Source organism: Marmota flaviventris, chromosome 14 (assembly GCF_047511675.1).
Source record: "Marmota flaviventris isolate mMarFla1 chromosome 14, mMarFla1.hap1, whole genome shotgun sequence".
NCBI lineage: Eukaryota > Metazoa > Chordata > Mammalia > Rodentia > Sciuridae > Marmota > Marmota flaviventris.
The window spans coordinates 83,468,924-83,482,951 of NC_092511.1; the positions used below are offsets into that span (position 1 = coordinate 83,468,924).

Genomic DNA, 14,028 nt, shown 5'->3' on the forward strand with positions numbered 1-14,028 from the left:
CTCGCTCTTGTCCTGGTGGTACCTGTACCTGGCCCCTCACCTTGCCCACAGCTCCTCTCCACAGAGGCCTGGGCCAGAGCCTCTGCTCCCTCGCCAGGGTGCGCGACCTAGGGAGCCTGTGTCAGCTGCAGGGAGTGACAGGTAGGTGGAACCACACCTGTCAGTCATCAGGCAACTACAAATGGTTCACGCTGCTCGTTGGAAAATCACCTCCATTTCCCCAACAGGGGACACGGAGCCATGAGAGGGTCCTACTGGCATGAAAGTGGGTCTTCAGAGGCGTCAGGACCGCAGGGGATTCTGTCCCCTTGACCTGCCCCATACCTGGGTCTTTCCACAGAAGGTCCCAATGTGCTTCCCACCTCCACCTTTCACCCCTCCGCACACAGCATAAGTACTGCTGCTGAGAGAAGGAACAGGAGACACCGGGCAGCTTCCGTCCACCTGAGCATCTCCCAGACCTGCCCGGAGCCCAGCACAGGGCGCTGTCCCCCTGGACGCCGCCTCCCGTCTGCAAGCCGACCCTACGCCCTCTGGGGCCCCAACACTCTCTCCTTGCGTGCCAGCTCCCGCTCCATGGCGTCCAGGTGCCTTCTCAGACGACCTCCTGCCTGGGCTGCCCCTGAACCTCCCGTCTCCCCTCCTGGCAGGATCCTGCCCATGCCACCTGCCACATGAGGGGGTCTCTCTGCCACTATTAGTTTTGCTGCAAGCTCTCGTGGCATCTGCCACCCACCTGGCAACCACATGAGGAAATGGGCAAGCAAATGGCACAGCTAAGCCCCCCATCAGCCAGCTCCTCCCCAAGACCCCTGTCTGCGTGGCACACCCTGGGGCAGCAGCAAAGGGTCAGTATGAACCTTCAGTCAAACTATCCCAAGTGCACGTCCACCCCGCCCTCCCCAGCACACCATCAGGCTTACTGAGCACAAGCGGGGGCGCCGTTGACCTCGATGAGCCAGACCTTCAGCTCCTCGTCCACCATGAAGTCGAAGCCAAAGAGCTGGAAGCTCTGGTAGGGCAGGTGTTTGGTGCTGATGGCTGGCTCCACGCTCAGGAGGCAGCTCCTGCAGGGAGAGGAGGGGAGCTAGCTGAGCGGCGGGTGGGTGCGTGGAGGAGTGACTGTCAGCTGCATATGAACATCAGCTTCAACCGAACCCTCCCTTCAACATTGACCCAAGAGGTCACCCAGAGCAGGCTACTCGAATCTGCACCCATGTTCTCCAGGCAAAGGCTGCTGTCCCAGGCCTGGTAGGCAGCTCAGCACAAGGCAATGATGCCTCTGTGACTGCAGATGCCACCAACTGGGGGCTGCTGCCACATGTGTCCTGTACTTCCGCCTGTAAAATATGAATCTCCTTTGTTGGAGAGCGACATTTGCAGAAAGAAGGCTGGCCTCATTCATTTCTTTTGCTAGCTCCGGTTCTACAGCCCAATTATTGCTAATTAAAGGATTTCAGAGCTGTCCACATTAACACTAAATGCTGAGATACAGCACTGAGTTACTATCAGCATCAACTACTATTTGAAAATACTAATGGATTTCAGAGACTCAGAAAGAAGTTGAAAGTGAATCTCAGGAACATGAGTCTGCAGTCAGGCTAAAATGTGGGACAAGTTCTTTTACATTTTTTGTTGTTATTGCTGTGGTATCAGGGACTGAACCCCAGGGCACTCGACCACTGGGTTCCATGCCCAGCCCTTTTTATCTTTCATTTTGAGGCAGGATCTTGCTCAGTTGCCCACGTTGGCCTTGAACTTGCAATCCTCCTGCCTCAGCCTCCTGAGTCGCTGGGATCACAGGTGTGTGCTACTACACCTGGTATGTTCTTAACCTTTCTAAGCCAAATGTTGATTTCCTTACCTATGACATAAGGAAAATACCACCTACACCTACTGTTGAGAGTTCACTGAGATAATGCTCTAAGGAACCTGGCCCAACTCTGGTACCTACAATCCACTTAATAAACGTTACTCTTAAGAACAGCACATTTCATTAACTCACCCATAGTAACAATAACACATTTATTATTTCTAGATGACACCATCCTCTAGTACACACATCCCAGGAACCTTCGGCTGTTCTGTTTTATGAAGATCTTCCTGACTTTTCCCTCCGCTGGATGTGGCAAAATGTTTACCCTAGTAAATAAAATGTGTTCTGGTGACTCTGGTATCACCAGAGACAACCGTCCTTCCATCAGCTGTAGGTTTAGAAGGAAGATGTGCAGGGAAGGGGCTTCCACGTGACCAGCTCTAAGATACACCCTCCTCACATGACTTCAAGAGGAACTGAGGCCTTGAAGGTAGGCCAGGTCTTATCCCCAGCCTTCCTCCAATAGCCACCCCCAATATTGATCTTACATTTCTTTCTCACCCAAAGAGAAAACTGTTTCTACAGATGTTTAAACCTTTGAAATCCATTTTGGGAAGGTTAGCCATCCACCTTTTTTTTTTTCCTTTTCCTGGTACCAGGGATTGAACCAGAGGGGCTTAACCACTGAGCCACATCCCAGCCGTTTTTATGTTTTATTTTGAGACAGGGTCTTGCTAAATTGCTCAGGGCCTCGCTAAGCTGCTGAGGCTGGCTTGGAACTTGTGAACCTCTTGCCTCAGCTCCAGAGTCACTGGTATCACAGGCATGTGCCACCACGCCCTAGCCATGAGTTTTTAACCCAGGCTGGCAAATCGCACATCACACTTTAAAACATAATGGCCCGGGCATGATGGGGCACACTCACTGTCCCAGCTCTTCGGGAGGCTCAGGCTGGAGGATCAGTTAACCTGGGAGTTTTGAGACCAGCCTGGGCAACACAGTGAGACCCTGCTTCAAAACACATCTTATCTCTGCTCTAGGAGAGAATATCCAAAGATATTTTAATTAAAATAGCTTTTAAAATGTTATAATTAAGAAAAGTTTAATAGATGAGAGAGACCAACAATTGAGAAGCATAAAAAGTAAAAACAGCATTACACTCTCCCAGGAAAGGAAAAACGGAGCCAGAGCCAAACCAAAGCGAAACCTTGGGCTTCATCTGCCGGGAGCTCCAGATGGATGGTTGGTGAATCGCAGTTTTTCATCCTCATACTCGGCATCTTTTTTTGGCTGGAGTGGGCAGGCAGGGGAGGGTGACTAAGGAGAGAACCTGAGAGTGGTGCGGGGGATGCTCCGCAGCCTGCAGGTTGGGGACAGCCAGGGAGAGCATGTGCGGGGGACGGGGGTGGGGGGTGGGAATGCTGTTCAGAGCACCTGGGGGCAGCACTCCCTGAAGAGCAGGAGCAGCCAGGAAGGGCCGTTGTGCTTCCACACACCCCCTGACTAAACAGGAATCCTTCCCCCTGCACAGCTTATTTATCTGGTATCAGAAATTTACTCATCTATAATCCCTGAAAAAAAAAAATGGGACTCCAAGCCCTGAATTCCTCTGCAGTACTCTGTAAGAAGACATCAAGGGAAGTCTCGGGCACTGTGATAGCGGCAGTGACAAGGCAGATAAACAGACTAAAACATAAGGGAGACCCAGAAACAGACCCTCTGGCAACTGGCCCTGACTGGTAACTCAGGGTCTGCACAGGGCAATGGCAGGGGCAAATGGTCTTGGCTCCCTAAGATATCCTTGTGGAAAAGCAAGAAGCCTGACATAGAACAATCCCAGGCAGATTGTAGGTCTAAAATATAAGAAGTCAAACCCAGAAGCCTGTCAGTTATAGAAAGATAAACTCTAGGATATTCACATGGTGGAATATTACACAGCAGTGAAGAAGGACCAACTACTGCTTTGTGCAGCTGTGTGGGCCACACCACACCACAGGCTACATATAGTCTCTGTTGCATAACAGAGTCAAACACCAATGAGCTCACACAGAGACCATGTAGCACTCTACTCACATAAGGTTTAAGAACAAGCAAAAAGGAACCTATGGTGACAAAAGTCAGAAGAGTGGCTATCTTTGGCAGAGAACACATTTTTTAAGGGGGTTCAGAGGTGCTGTAAATGATTTAGATCTTAATTTGCATTATGGTTCAGAAAGTGTGTGCATAATTAAAAACTTACGAAATAGCACACTTCATTCATGTTAAACTTCGTTTAAAAAAATCCTTGATTGGATTTAGTAAACTGTAATAAATTAGTACTAAAAAATTATTTCGAGGCATATTAAGAAATAGACCAAGAGAAAAAAAGATAGATACAGACCTAGACATCAGGGGCAGGCAGATGTTTTTTTTACAAAGGACCCAACAGTAAATATCTTAGGTTTTGAAGGCGTAAGCCTTTCTGTTTCCTTTTTCTTCCTCTCTTTCTTTTACAATCCTTAAAGTTTTTATTTATTTATGTGGCACCTGGGATAAAAGCCAGAGCTGCTCTACCACTGTGCTGTACCCACAACCCTTTTTATTTTTTATTTTGAGACAGAGTCTTGCTAAGTTGCCAGGTTGGCCTGGAACTTGCCATCCTCCTGCCTCATGTAGCTGGGATTATAGGTGTACACCATCCTGCCCGACTACACCATTTAAAAAATAATTCAAAAAACATTCTTAGCTCCTAGACCTTAAGAAAACAGGCATTTAGCCAGGTCCAGCCCCCAGGGCACAGGCACTAGCCAGGGGTAGTCCAGATTTTGTAGTTATCAGACAAGGATGTTAAAGAATTGCCAATGACAAATTCAAGAAAATAAGAGAGAAGTGGGAGCATCCCATGAGAACTGTAGCTTGAAAGAAAAGAAGCAAATACAAACCTGAGAACTAAGCCCAATATCGAGAGGCGTGAACTCAACAGGTGAGACTAACAGCAGATTCCGAAAGCTTTTAACTCTTTAAAATGTCTTTACAGGTTTTGATAGCAAACAAAGATTGGGAGAAAAGCAGGAGTGGGACCGTCAGGAGAGAAAGTGGCACAGGAAAGCCACAGGAGTGAGACGCCAAAGCAGGAACAGGAACAGGAAAACCACACGCGGGTCTCAGCAAAATCCGTAAAAATCAGCAAAGAGGAAACACAAAAGCAGAAAGATGGTGACAGGAGCAGCACTGTGCTTCCTATTGGCTTCTCAGAGGAAGGATCAAAACCAGGTGACAATGACATGCCACCTTCAAACTGGTAGAATAAGTTAACTGCCAACTGGACATGGATTTCCAGAGAAAAATGTCCTCAAACAACAGACGAAAGGCAGCATCATCATAACAACTGAGATAATCCATCACAAGCAGACCTTACTTTTTAAGTGCTAAAACAACCAGGCACAATGGCACATGCCTGTAATCCTAGCAACTCAGGAGGCTGAGGCATGAGGTGAAAGAACGATCAAGGCTTGCCGTCGGAAAAAATGTCCATTTATTGAGGAACAGCTCTGCATATTTATAGAGCCGGGGGTGGCTTGATAGTTGGCATGGGATGCTTTTTTATTAGTGAGTAAGGATCAGGTGAGCAGCAGGGCTAGTCTGATTGGTGGGTAAGGATCAGGTGAGCAGCAGGGCTAGTCTGATTGGTGGGTAAGGATCAGGTGAGCCAGCAGGGCTCATCATTGAATGGCAGGATCATGTGAGCCACCAGGGCTCACCATTGGATGGCTCTTCTTGGGGGATGGGGAACTTAGTCTTTGGAGCCGGGGAGACTCCCAACATGAGGACCACAAGTTCAAGGCCAGCCCCAGCAACTTAGCCAGACCCTGTCTCAAAAATAGACAGGGTGGGGGTGTGGCTCAGTGGTAAAGCACCTCTGGGTTCAAGCCCAGCACCTAAAAAAAATTCATATGTATGTATGTGTGTGATACTGATGAACACCCAGTGCTCCTCCCAGTGTCTTAGCCCCTGCCTCCCCGCCAGAGGAAACTGCGGCCCTCATTGACTTTGCTCTGCATTCCTGGTTTTTCCTCCTGCTTCTGCCAGACCCGCACAGTCATCTACATAATGCAGGAGGGCTGCCTGCTCAGTGCATGCTCTTCAGCTCGTTCAAAAGGGATCAGTCTGTGTGCATCTTGCACCCAGCTTGTACTTCTGGCTTCACATTATGTTTGTGTAAATCTCATAAAAATATCCTTCAGGAATAAGCTGAAATAAACACATTCTCAGATGATGGGAAACTAGGATTCATCACCAGCAAAACTGCTTCAAAAGTCTGAAGGAAAATTATGTCAGAGAAGAATTCAGAACTGAAGGAAGAGCAAAAGAAATGGGAAGAGTCTGAGGAAAGAGAAAAGAATATTTCCTCCTCTTATCTGAATTTATATATAGTTTCACTTATATAAAAATTCAACCTGAAAATCTAACACGTCTGGAAATACATATAACTCTTGACAGCAAATAACATGCGCAGTAGATTTCAGTAAAGCAGATGTAAAAAACGTGAAAATCACAATAGAGGGCAGAGTTACTAAACTGGAAGTTTATTTGAAGTGGTGAATTACTGATTCTAGAAAGGCTGTGAAATATTAGGTATGTAGTTAATCCTTAGGTCAGCCACTAAACAAGACAAAACAAAACAAAAAACCAAAGAGAGATAGCCAGCCAGGCGAGGTGACACACGCCTGAGATCCCAGTGGCTTGGGAGGCTGAGGCAGAAGGATCACAAGTTCAAAGGCGGCCTCAGCAACTCAGCAAGACCCTGTCTCTAAATACAAAATAAAGAGGGGAATGTGGCTCAGTGGTTAAGCATCCCTGGGTTCAACTCCTGGTACAGAAGAGGGAGACAGACAGCCAAACACTCAGCAGAAAAATTAAAACGAAATTTTAAAATAACATACAAATAATTCAAAAGAAAGCAGGAAAAGGAGAGGTTAAAAAAAGACAAGACAAACAGACAATAGGTGATAAGATGGTAGATGTGCTCCCAACCAAATCAATAATTACATTGTTTAAAAGGTATCAACTAATTAAAAGAGTATCATATTAGAGTAAGATTAAAAAAAAAAAAAGCAGCCAGGTGCAGTGGCGCACGCCTGTATTCCCAGTGGCTTGGGAGGCTGAGGCAGCAGGATGGCGAGTTCAAAGCCAGCCTCGGCAACAGCGAGGCACTAAGCAACTTAGTGAGACTCTGTCTCAAAATAAAATACAACATAGAGCTGGGGATGGGGCTCAGTGGCCAAGTGCCCCTGAGTTCAATCCTTGGTACCAAAAAAAAAAAAAGATTAAAAACTCAACCATATATAGAAAATAAAAGAGTGGGATGAAACACACCACGGACACATGAATCAGAAGCAAGCAGGAGGCCGTGACCCAAATCAGAATAAACAAGGACCCCCGGAGACACAGACAGTTACACACTGACAAATGGCCAGTTCAAAGAGGGTCAGTCCTAAACACGGGTGCACCTAACAACAGATCCCAAGACAGATGAAAAAACCCAGAACAGTTGAAAGAAGGTACCGGCCAACCCAGGACCTCGCCCAGGACGCCAACGCTCCTGCTTGCGACGAGGTCGGGACAGGCAGGGCAGTCAGCAAGGAGCGGGGACTCAGGCGACATCCTCAGCCTCCACCCGACAGGCGGGCGCTGGGGAACTCACCCAGGGACAGCACCACGCGCCTCTCAGTGCACTGTGACCGGCCACACTCTGGGCCACAGAACCAATCTCAACAAAATTTTAAAAAATGAAACCATATTTCAGGTATGTCCCTGTGACCATAATGGAATTACTAGGAAATCCTCAAATATTGGGATATTAAGACAAAATTTTTTAAGTCCCACGTGAGTCAAGGATGAAGTCACAGGGGAAATTTAAAAATATTTCAGTACAAATAATAGAACAAGAACACAACATCGGTAGGATGCAGCTAATGCAGAAGCTGGAAGAAAACCGTAGGCACCAAATGGTGGTGGTTGTTTTTTTGAAAAGAAATCTCTCCATTCAATGATCTAAACATTCACCTTAAGAAACAAAAGAAGAGGAAATTAATTCCCCCTGAGAAGCCAAAATGAAAAAGCATAGATCAAAGAAATAGAGAAAAATCCATAAAGTCAAAAGCTATTTTCTTGAAAAGTTTAACCCTCTAGCCAATCCCTCCAAGTAGAGAGGAAATATAAATGATCAATATCTGGAGTGAAAAAAGGGACATCGTTACAGGTCCTACAGGTATTAAAATGAAAATTATCATCACCAATGATTTTTGCCCATAAATTAGACAACCTAAGTGGAACGATTCCTTCAGCGGCATGAACACTCAAGGCTGCTGGGAAAAAAACTGAGAAGGCGTGGGGCATTACCTTACGATATGTTTTATCTGTTGTAAGATACTGCTCTCCAAGGTGATGTTCAGAGCACTCGTCAGGTACTGGTTGAACTCCTCGAAGAACATCTCGTTCCCTTCCTCGTACTTGCCGTAATTCTTGGAGTACTCCTTCTGAATGCAGTGGTTGGTCAAGTGGCAGGTCTTGTCTTGGAAGTCGTCAACGTGATACGGCTCGGACGCAGTTCGGAGCACACCCTCCCGGTAGAGGTAGATGTTATACTCGTGGTCCACCAAGACCCAGCTTCTGCAATCAACACAAGCACTGTTACCCAGGTTCCGCTCAGCCTCTCACGCTGTAGGTGCACGCAGCATTTGGAGCAACACCGTAGGCATCGGCTATCTCTCTATGGTGTGTGAAGTGGGCAAATGGGAGCAAGGTGAGTTCTGGGGTTATACAAGGCTAACTGTGAGTTAGCCACAATGGTGGGTCATCACCATAAATGATGCCGTGGAGACTTGAGTCCATTAAAAAGACAGCATTTTGCAAAGATTGGATGGATTTTGAGGATACCCTATAAAGCCTCGCTTTACCCCTTCGGTGTTTGCAGAGGACCAGGGCTCCTCAGGAAGCTGACCCAACTCTGGCTGATGTCTGAGAAGCCGCAAGTCATTGTGAAGGCCTCAGGGAGACAAGAGCTGAGGGCAAGGTCAAGGGCAAGCTGGGGAGAGGCCGTTTGGCTCTAGAAAGCACCACATCAATTCTTCCTGCATGACAGGCCCTTGCTCAGAAACTGAGAATCCAGAAACCTGAGGCAGGTATGTGCATGACATTCGTAAAAAGCATGACACCAATAATGAAGTGGGGATCAACGGCTTGGCAGGGTCACAGTGAACTGTGTCTGGATTGTGGGTCCCACGTACCTCTCTCAGCTTCCTCCACCAGGAGGCCCCGTGCACTTATACTCCTCTCTGCACCCACAAGCCCCTTCCTAACAGAGAATGCATTAAAAAAAAATAAAACCTATCACCTTAGTGACGTTTCCTAGAAAGAAGAAATACTAAAGTAGAAAATTCAGTAGAGCTCGGTTCCCTTCTTGTGCACTCAACAAAATACCTCCTCATGTTGCATGTCCCACCTACCACCAGACCCTGGACCCCCTCCCCTTCCCTCCAGGTGGAGGAAAACAAGATGCGGACCCCAAAGCATTACCGAATGTCGAACTTGCGGTGACCCGGCTCGAGAAGCAGAGGGTGCTCAAGGTACTTCTGGATCACGTGCACTTGGCCCTGGTTGTCTATGAAATCCAGAAGTTCGGAAGCCTCGGAGGAGATGAGGATGCCTTCGCCTGGCAGAGAAGAAGACACACTCCAGCACAGCTCAGGCCAAGGGCAAGGGGCTCCCTGGAGCCAGAGACAGGCCCCACAGAAGGAGGCTCTTGCTGGCCTGCTCACGGGGCCCCTCCCTCCCTTCCCTCCTGAGGGCCCCTCCCTCTCCCCTGTCCCCATGAGAGCACCTGGCGTTACTCAACTGACTCTTGGGCCACATAGGTTCTCATCACCATCCTGCAGGTTCCAATGTAACATTTTAGTTTTACAGACACCCACTCTAGGTCAGTGGCCACCATAAAGACTGTAGCGCATATGACCAATAAATTCACTTCTAACACTACCTTACAGAAATATCAGAAAGGTAGAGGCATAAACGCAAATGTGTAGGGATGTTCTTGTGGCATAGCAATAAAAAAATGGATACGCTTAAATTGTTCCTACACATCAAACAAGTGATACAATATGTCCTTTTGAACAGTTTAATTCAGATATAACATATCATAATATTCACCCATTATTTTTCTTTTTTTGGTACAGGGGATTGAACCCAAGGGCACTTAACCACTGAGCCACATCTACAGCCCTCTTTATTTTTTAATTAGAGACAGGGTCTCACTAAATTGCTTAGGGTCTCATTAAGTTGCTGAGGCTGGTTTTGAATTCTCAATCTTCTTGCTTCAGCCTCCCGAGCTGTTGGGATTACAAGCATGTGCCACTGCGCTCGGCAGCTGTTTAACTTTATGAGGGAGTACAAGACTCTTCCAAAATGGCTGGACCACTCACATTCCCACCAGCAGTGTCTGAGGGTGCCAATGTCTTCAGCTTCTCACCAACGCTGGTTATCACCCGTCTTCTTGATTAGAGCCCTCCTGGAGTACGTGTGTATGTGCCTATGAAGTGGTATCTTATGTGGTTTCAATTTGCATTTCCCTAGCAACTAGTCATGTTGAACATGTTCCTATATGTTTATTAACTAATTTGTACATTTTCTTTGGAGAAATGTATATAATTCTTTATTTTTCAATTGGGTTAATTGTCTTTGTATCATTGAGTCATAAGAGGTACATGTGTGTAGGTGTATGTGTGTGTGTGTGCTCTAGACACAGGTCCCTTATCAGACATGATTTGTAAATATCTTCAATTCTCAACAATGCCATTGCGGCACAGATCCCTTGTGCTGTCTTCGTAAGGCCACACCTTCTTCCCTCCCCCAACCCATCCCCATCCTGGTAACCACCAATCCGTTCTCCATTTCTATAATTTTGTCATTTCAAAATGTCATACTAGCCAGGAGCAGTGGTGCACGCCTGTAATCCCAGAGACTCGGGAAGGTAAGGTCTCGGGTTTGAGGCCAGCCTCAGCAACTTAGTGATACCTTTTCTCAAAATAAAAAACAAAAAGGGCTGGAGGTGTGGCTCAGTGGTAGAGCATCCCAGGTTCAGTCCCTAGTTCAGCTAAAACAAAATGGTATGCAAATAGAGTCATCCAGTATGGGCTCCTGCAGGACCAGCTTTCTCCACTTGGCATCATTCCCCGGTTCCGTCGCTGCCGGGCAGACTTCTGTGGTATCAACTGTCCTGTTGTTTAATCACTCACCTGTTGAAGGACATCTGCATCGTTTCTAGTTTGAGCTTCAAACAAAGCTGCGATGAAGAATTGCGCACAGGCTGTCGTGGGAACCTGAGTTTGAACCTCTCCAGGACACGGGCCGGGCGTGTGCCATTACTGGGTGGCATGGTAGTTGCAGGTTCAGGCTTGTTTTGTTTTGGATTCTCTTATTTTTTTTGCTGTTGTTGTTGTTGTTGCTATGTTACCCAGGCTGGCCTCAAACTGCTGAGCTCAAGTGATCCTCCTTCTACGCTTGCCGAGTGCCAGAGCTCCAGGTGATCCTCACCGTGCCCAGATCTAATGCTTACTGTGTAAGAAACTGCCAAGCTTTTTGGCTCTTTTTATCCACCCAGAGGGGCTATGCCACTTCACATTCCAACTAGCAAGGTTGAGCGCTCCAGCTGTCCCAGAGACTGGCCACCATTTGCTCTAATCAACACTTGTTTTAGCCACTTCAATAGGAATAAGGTGACATTTCCCTAATAGTTAATCATCTGGAGAAATCTTTTCCTTTGCTTATCTTCTGCCTGTGTAGCCTCTTCAGTGAAAAGTATCCCCACGTTCTCCTGCTCATCTTCTCATCAGATGGGGTGTCTGCAGTTGGCTGCTGGTTTTGAAAGTCGTTTACATTTTCCAGACCTGGGTGCCCTGTCATGTACAGGAGTTACAAATCCTTTCTTCCATCTGTACCTTGTCTTTTTGTCCTTTTAAAGATGTATTTTACAGAGCAAAAGTGATATTTTGATGAGTTTCAATTATTTAATTTTTGCTTTTATGGACTGTACCTATGGCAACAAGTTGAAGAACTTTTTCCACACTATGGTGGCGCGCCTGTCATCCCAGTGGCTCGGGAGGCTGAGGCAGGAGGATCATGAGTTCAAGGTCAGCCTCAGCAACTTAGTGAGGGCCTATGCAACTCAGAGAGACCCTGTCTCTAAATAAAATATATAAAAGGGCTAGAGATGTAGCTTAGTGGTTGAGGGCCTCCGGATTCAATCCCCAGTCCCCTCCCCCCACCCCAACCACCCCCAAAAAGGAATTATTTGCCAAGTGCTACCTGCTATTCTCCATCCAAAATATTTAACATTTAATTCCATGATCCATTTTGAGTTATTTTTATATTAATTAAGTTAGTCAAGTGGTGAGGTTTGTCGAGGTGAGTTTGGGTTGATTATTTTTGCCTATGGATATCCACCTTATCTGGCTGCATTTGTTGAAAAGCTTCTCCTTCTATTGAATGGCTTTGGGATCTTTGTCAAAACTCGGGTGGGTATATGTGCTTGGCTTACTCTTGAGCTTTCTGTCCTGCTCCACTGATTGCATTTCTATTCCTTCGCCAACGCCGTAGGACACTGAGCACCGCCCCCGCCCCCCCCCCCGGCACTGAGCACCCCAGGGTACTGAGCACCACAGCAGCACAACTTGACGTTGGTCACAGTGATGACTTCTAGTCATTCTTCTTTTACAAGATTGTTGATGCTATCCTAGGGCCTGTGTGCTTCCTTATGAATCTTAGCAGCTTTATGCCCATTTTGCTGATGTCCCAGTGGAGTGACAGTAACCCTGCAGACATCTTTACTATGTGGAGTTCTGAGATCCATGAACAGTCCATCTGCTCATTTTTTTTCCATAAATATTTACTGAGTGCTTTCCACACAATAGGGAGTGCTCGAGACTTCGTACAACTGTGGAACACACGCATGCACACACCACCACCACTATCAACAACAGTCTATTCATCTTAATCTGGCATCTGTGGGAAAAATTCAAAGATATTTTTCAGATATTTCAACACAGAAAATGGTAACTGCTGACATCTTACTATGTAAATCTATTCCTAACATATCAAATTTTCCAGGAATAAAAATTTTTGCTTATCAAAATTTCCTGTGCATGCAAAGTAGTCCATCGAATAAGGCACCACATCTCTAGTAATCTTAATGTCGGCATAAGACCTAGAATTTCCATTGGCTTCATGGTTTTGGCAGTGAGGATGCCTGTAGAGGATTGGCTAGTATTCTGCCGCAGTCTGGCTGCAGCAAAATAACTGGGGGGTGACGAGCTACTTGTGTAGATTGATACAGCAGGAGTAGGAGCCCAGGAGAGGGAGCCGTTTATTGTAGGACAGCAGAGGTATTTATACATTCCACACAGCTTACCTTAATTAACATAAACTCGATACATCAGTCAACCAATAAGAAATCTCCACACTTAATGGCTTGATGGCATTACTTCACAAACCACTCCCTCTGGCATTTTGCCAGGCGTCATCCTGACTTGTTTACAGACTCTAACAGTATTCTAGTCAACTCAACTGCCCTGTAAGCATCTTCAGGACTACAGCGAGCCTTCCTCAACTCAGTTGCAGGATCCAAGCCTTCAAGATAGTGGCCCAAGCTTTTTGCCTTCTCTGAAATTTAAAAGGATTGACTGATGTATAACTATAGTACAACGAGTCCTCTTTAAGTGAACTGGAAATACGCATACTTTCCGTCTGCTCATTTTTTTAGGTGCTGTTTGGCATCTTCCATAATTTCTAATTTTTTTTTAAGCATTCAGAACCTATAGATGTTTTGTCAAATTGAGACCCAAGCACCTCATTTTCTCTGAGGTAACTGTAAATGATACAGTTTTAATTTCGGTTTCCACACAATTGTCTTTTTGTGTGTGTGGATCTCATATATTGTACATTGCTGAGCTCACTCGTGGTCTCTAGGGCCCTCCCACCAGTCCTTGGATTTATAGCTCATCTCCATGTGGATCTGATACCTTCAATACACACGAATGCCATTTGTTCATTAATTCCGTGACCCATCTTTCCTCAGAGCACCCCATTCTTGACTGCCCATTTCTGTCATTAGTCCCCCCATTTGGTTGGGCTCTTGGAAACTGCAAAGCAACATGGAAAGTGCCCTTCTTCTCTTTTCC

General features: G+C 46.4%; 1 protein-coding gene across 1 annotated transcript in view; it reads right to left on the reverse strand.

Annotated features, from left to right (window-relative positions):
• Window positions 1-14,028, reverse strand: part of Ttl (tubulin tyrosine ligase) — a 34,286-nt gene that overhangs the window by 6,416 nt on the left and 13,842 nt on the right. The window contains exons 4-6 of the mRNA XM_027952058.2: window positions 9,374-9,509; window positions 8,198-8,467; window positions 924-1,067 (exon numbers count right to left, since the gene is read on the reverse strand). Of these exons, the coding sequence (XP_027807859.1) occupies window positions 924-1,067; window positions 8,198-8,467; window positions 9,374-9,509 (550 nt within the window). The remainder of the gene's footprint in view (window positions 1-923; window positions 1,068-8,197; window positions 8,468-9,373; window positions 9,510-14,028) is intronic.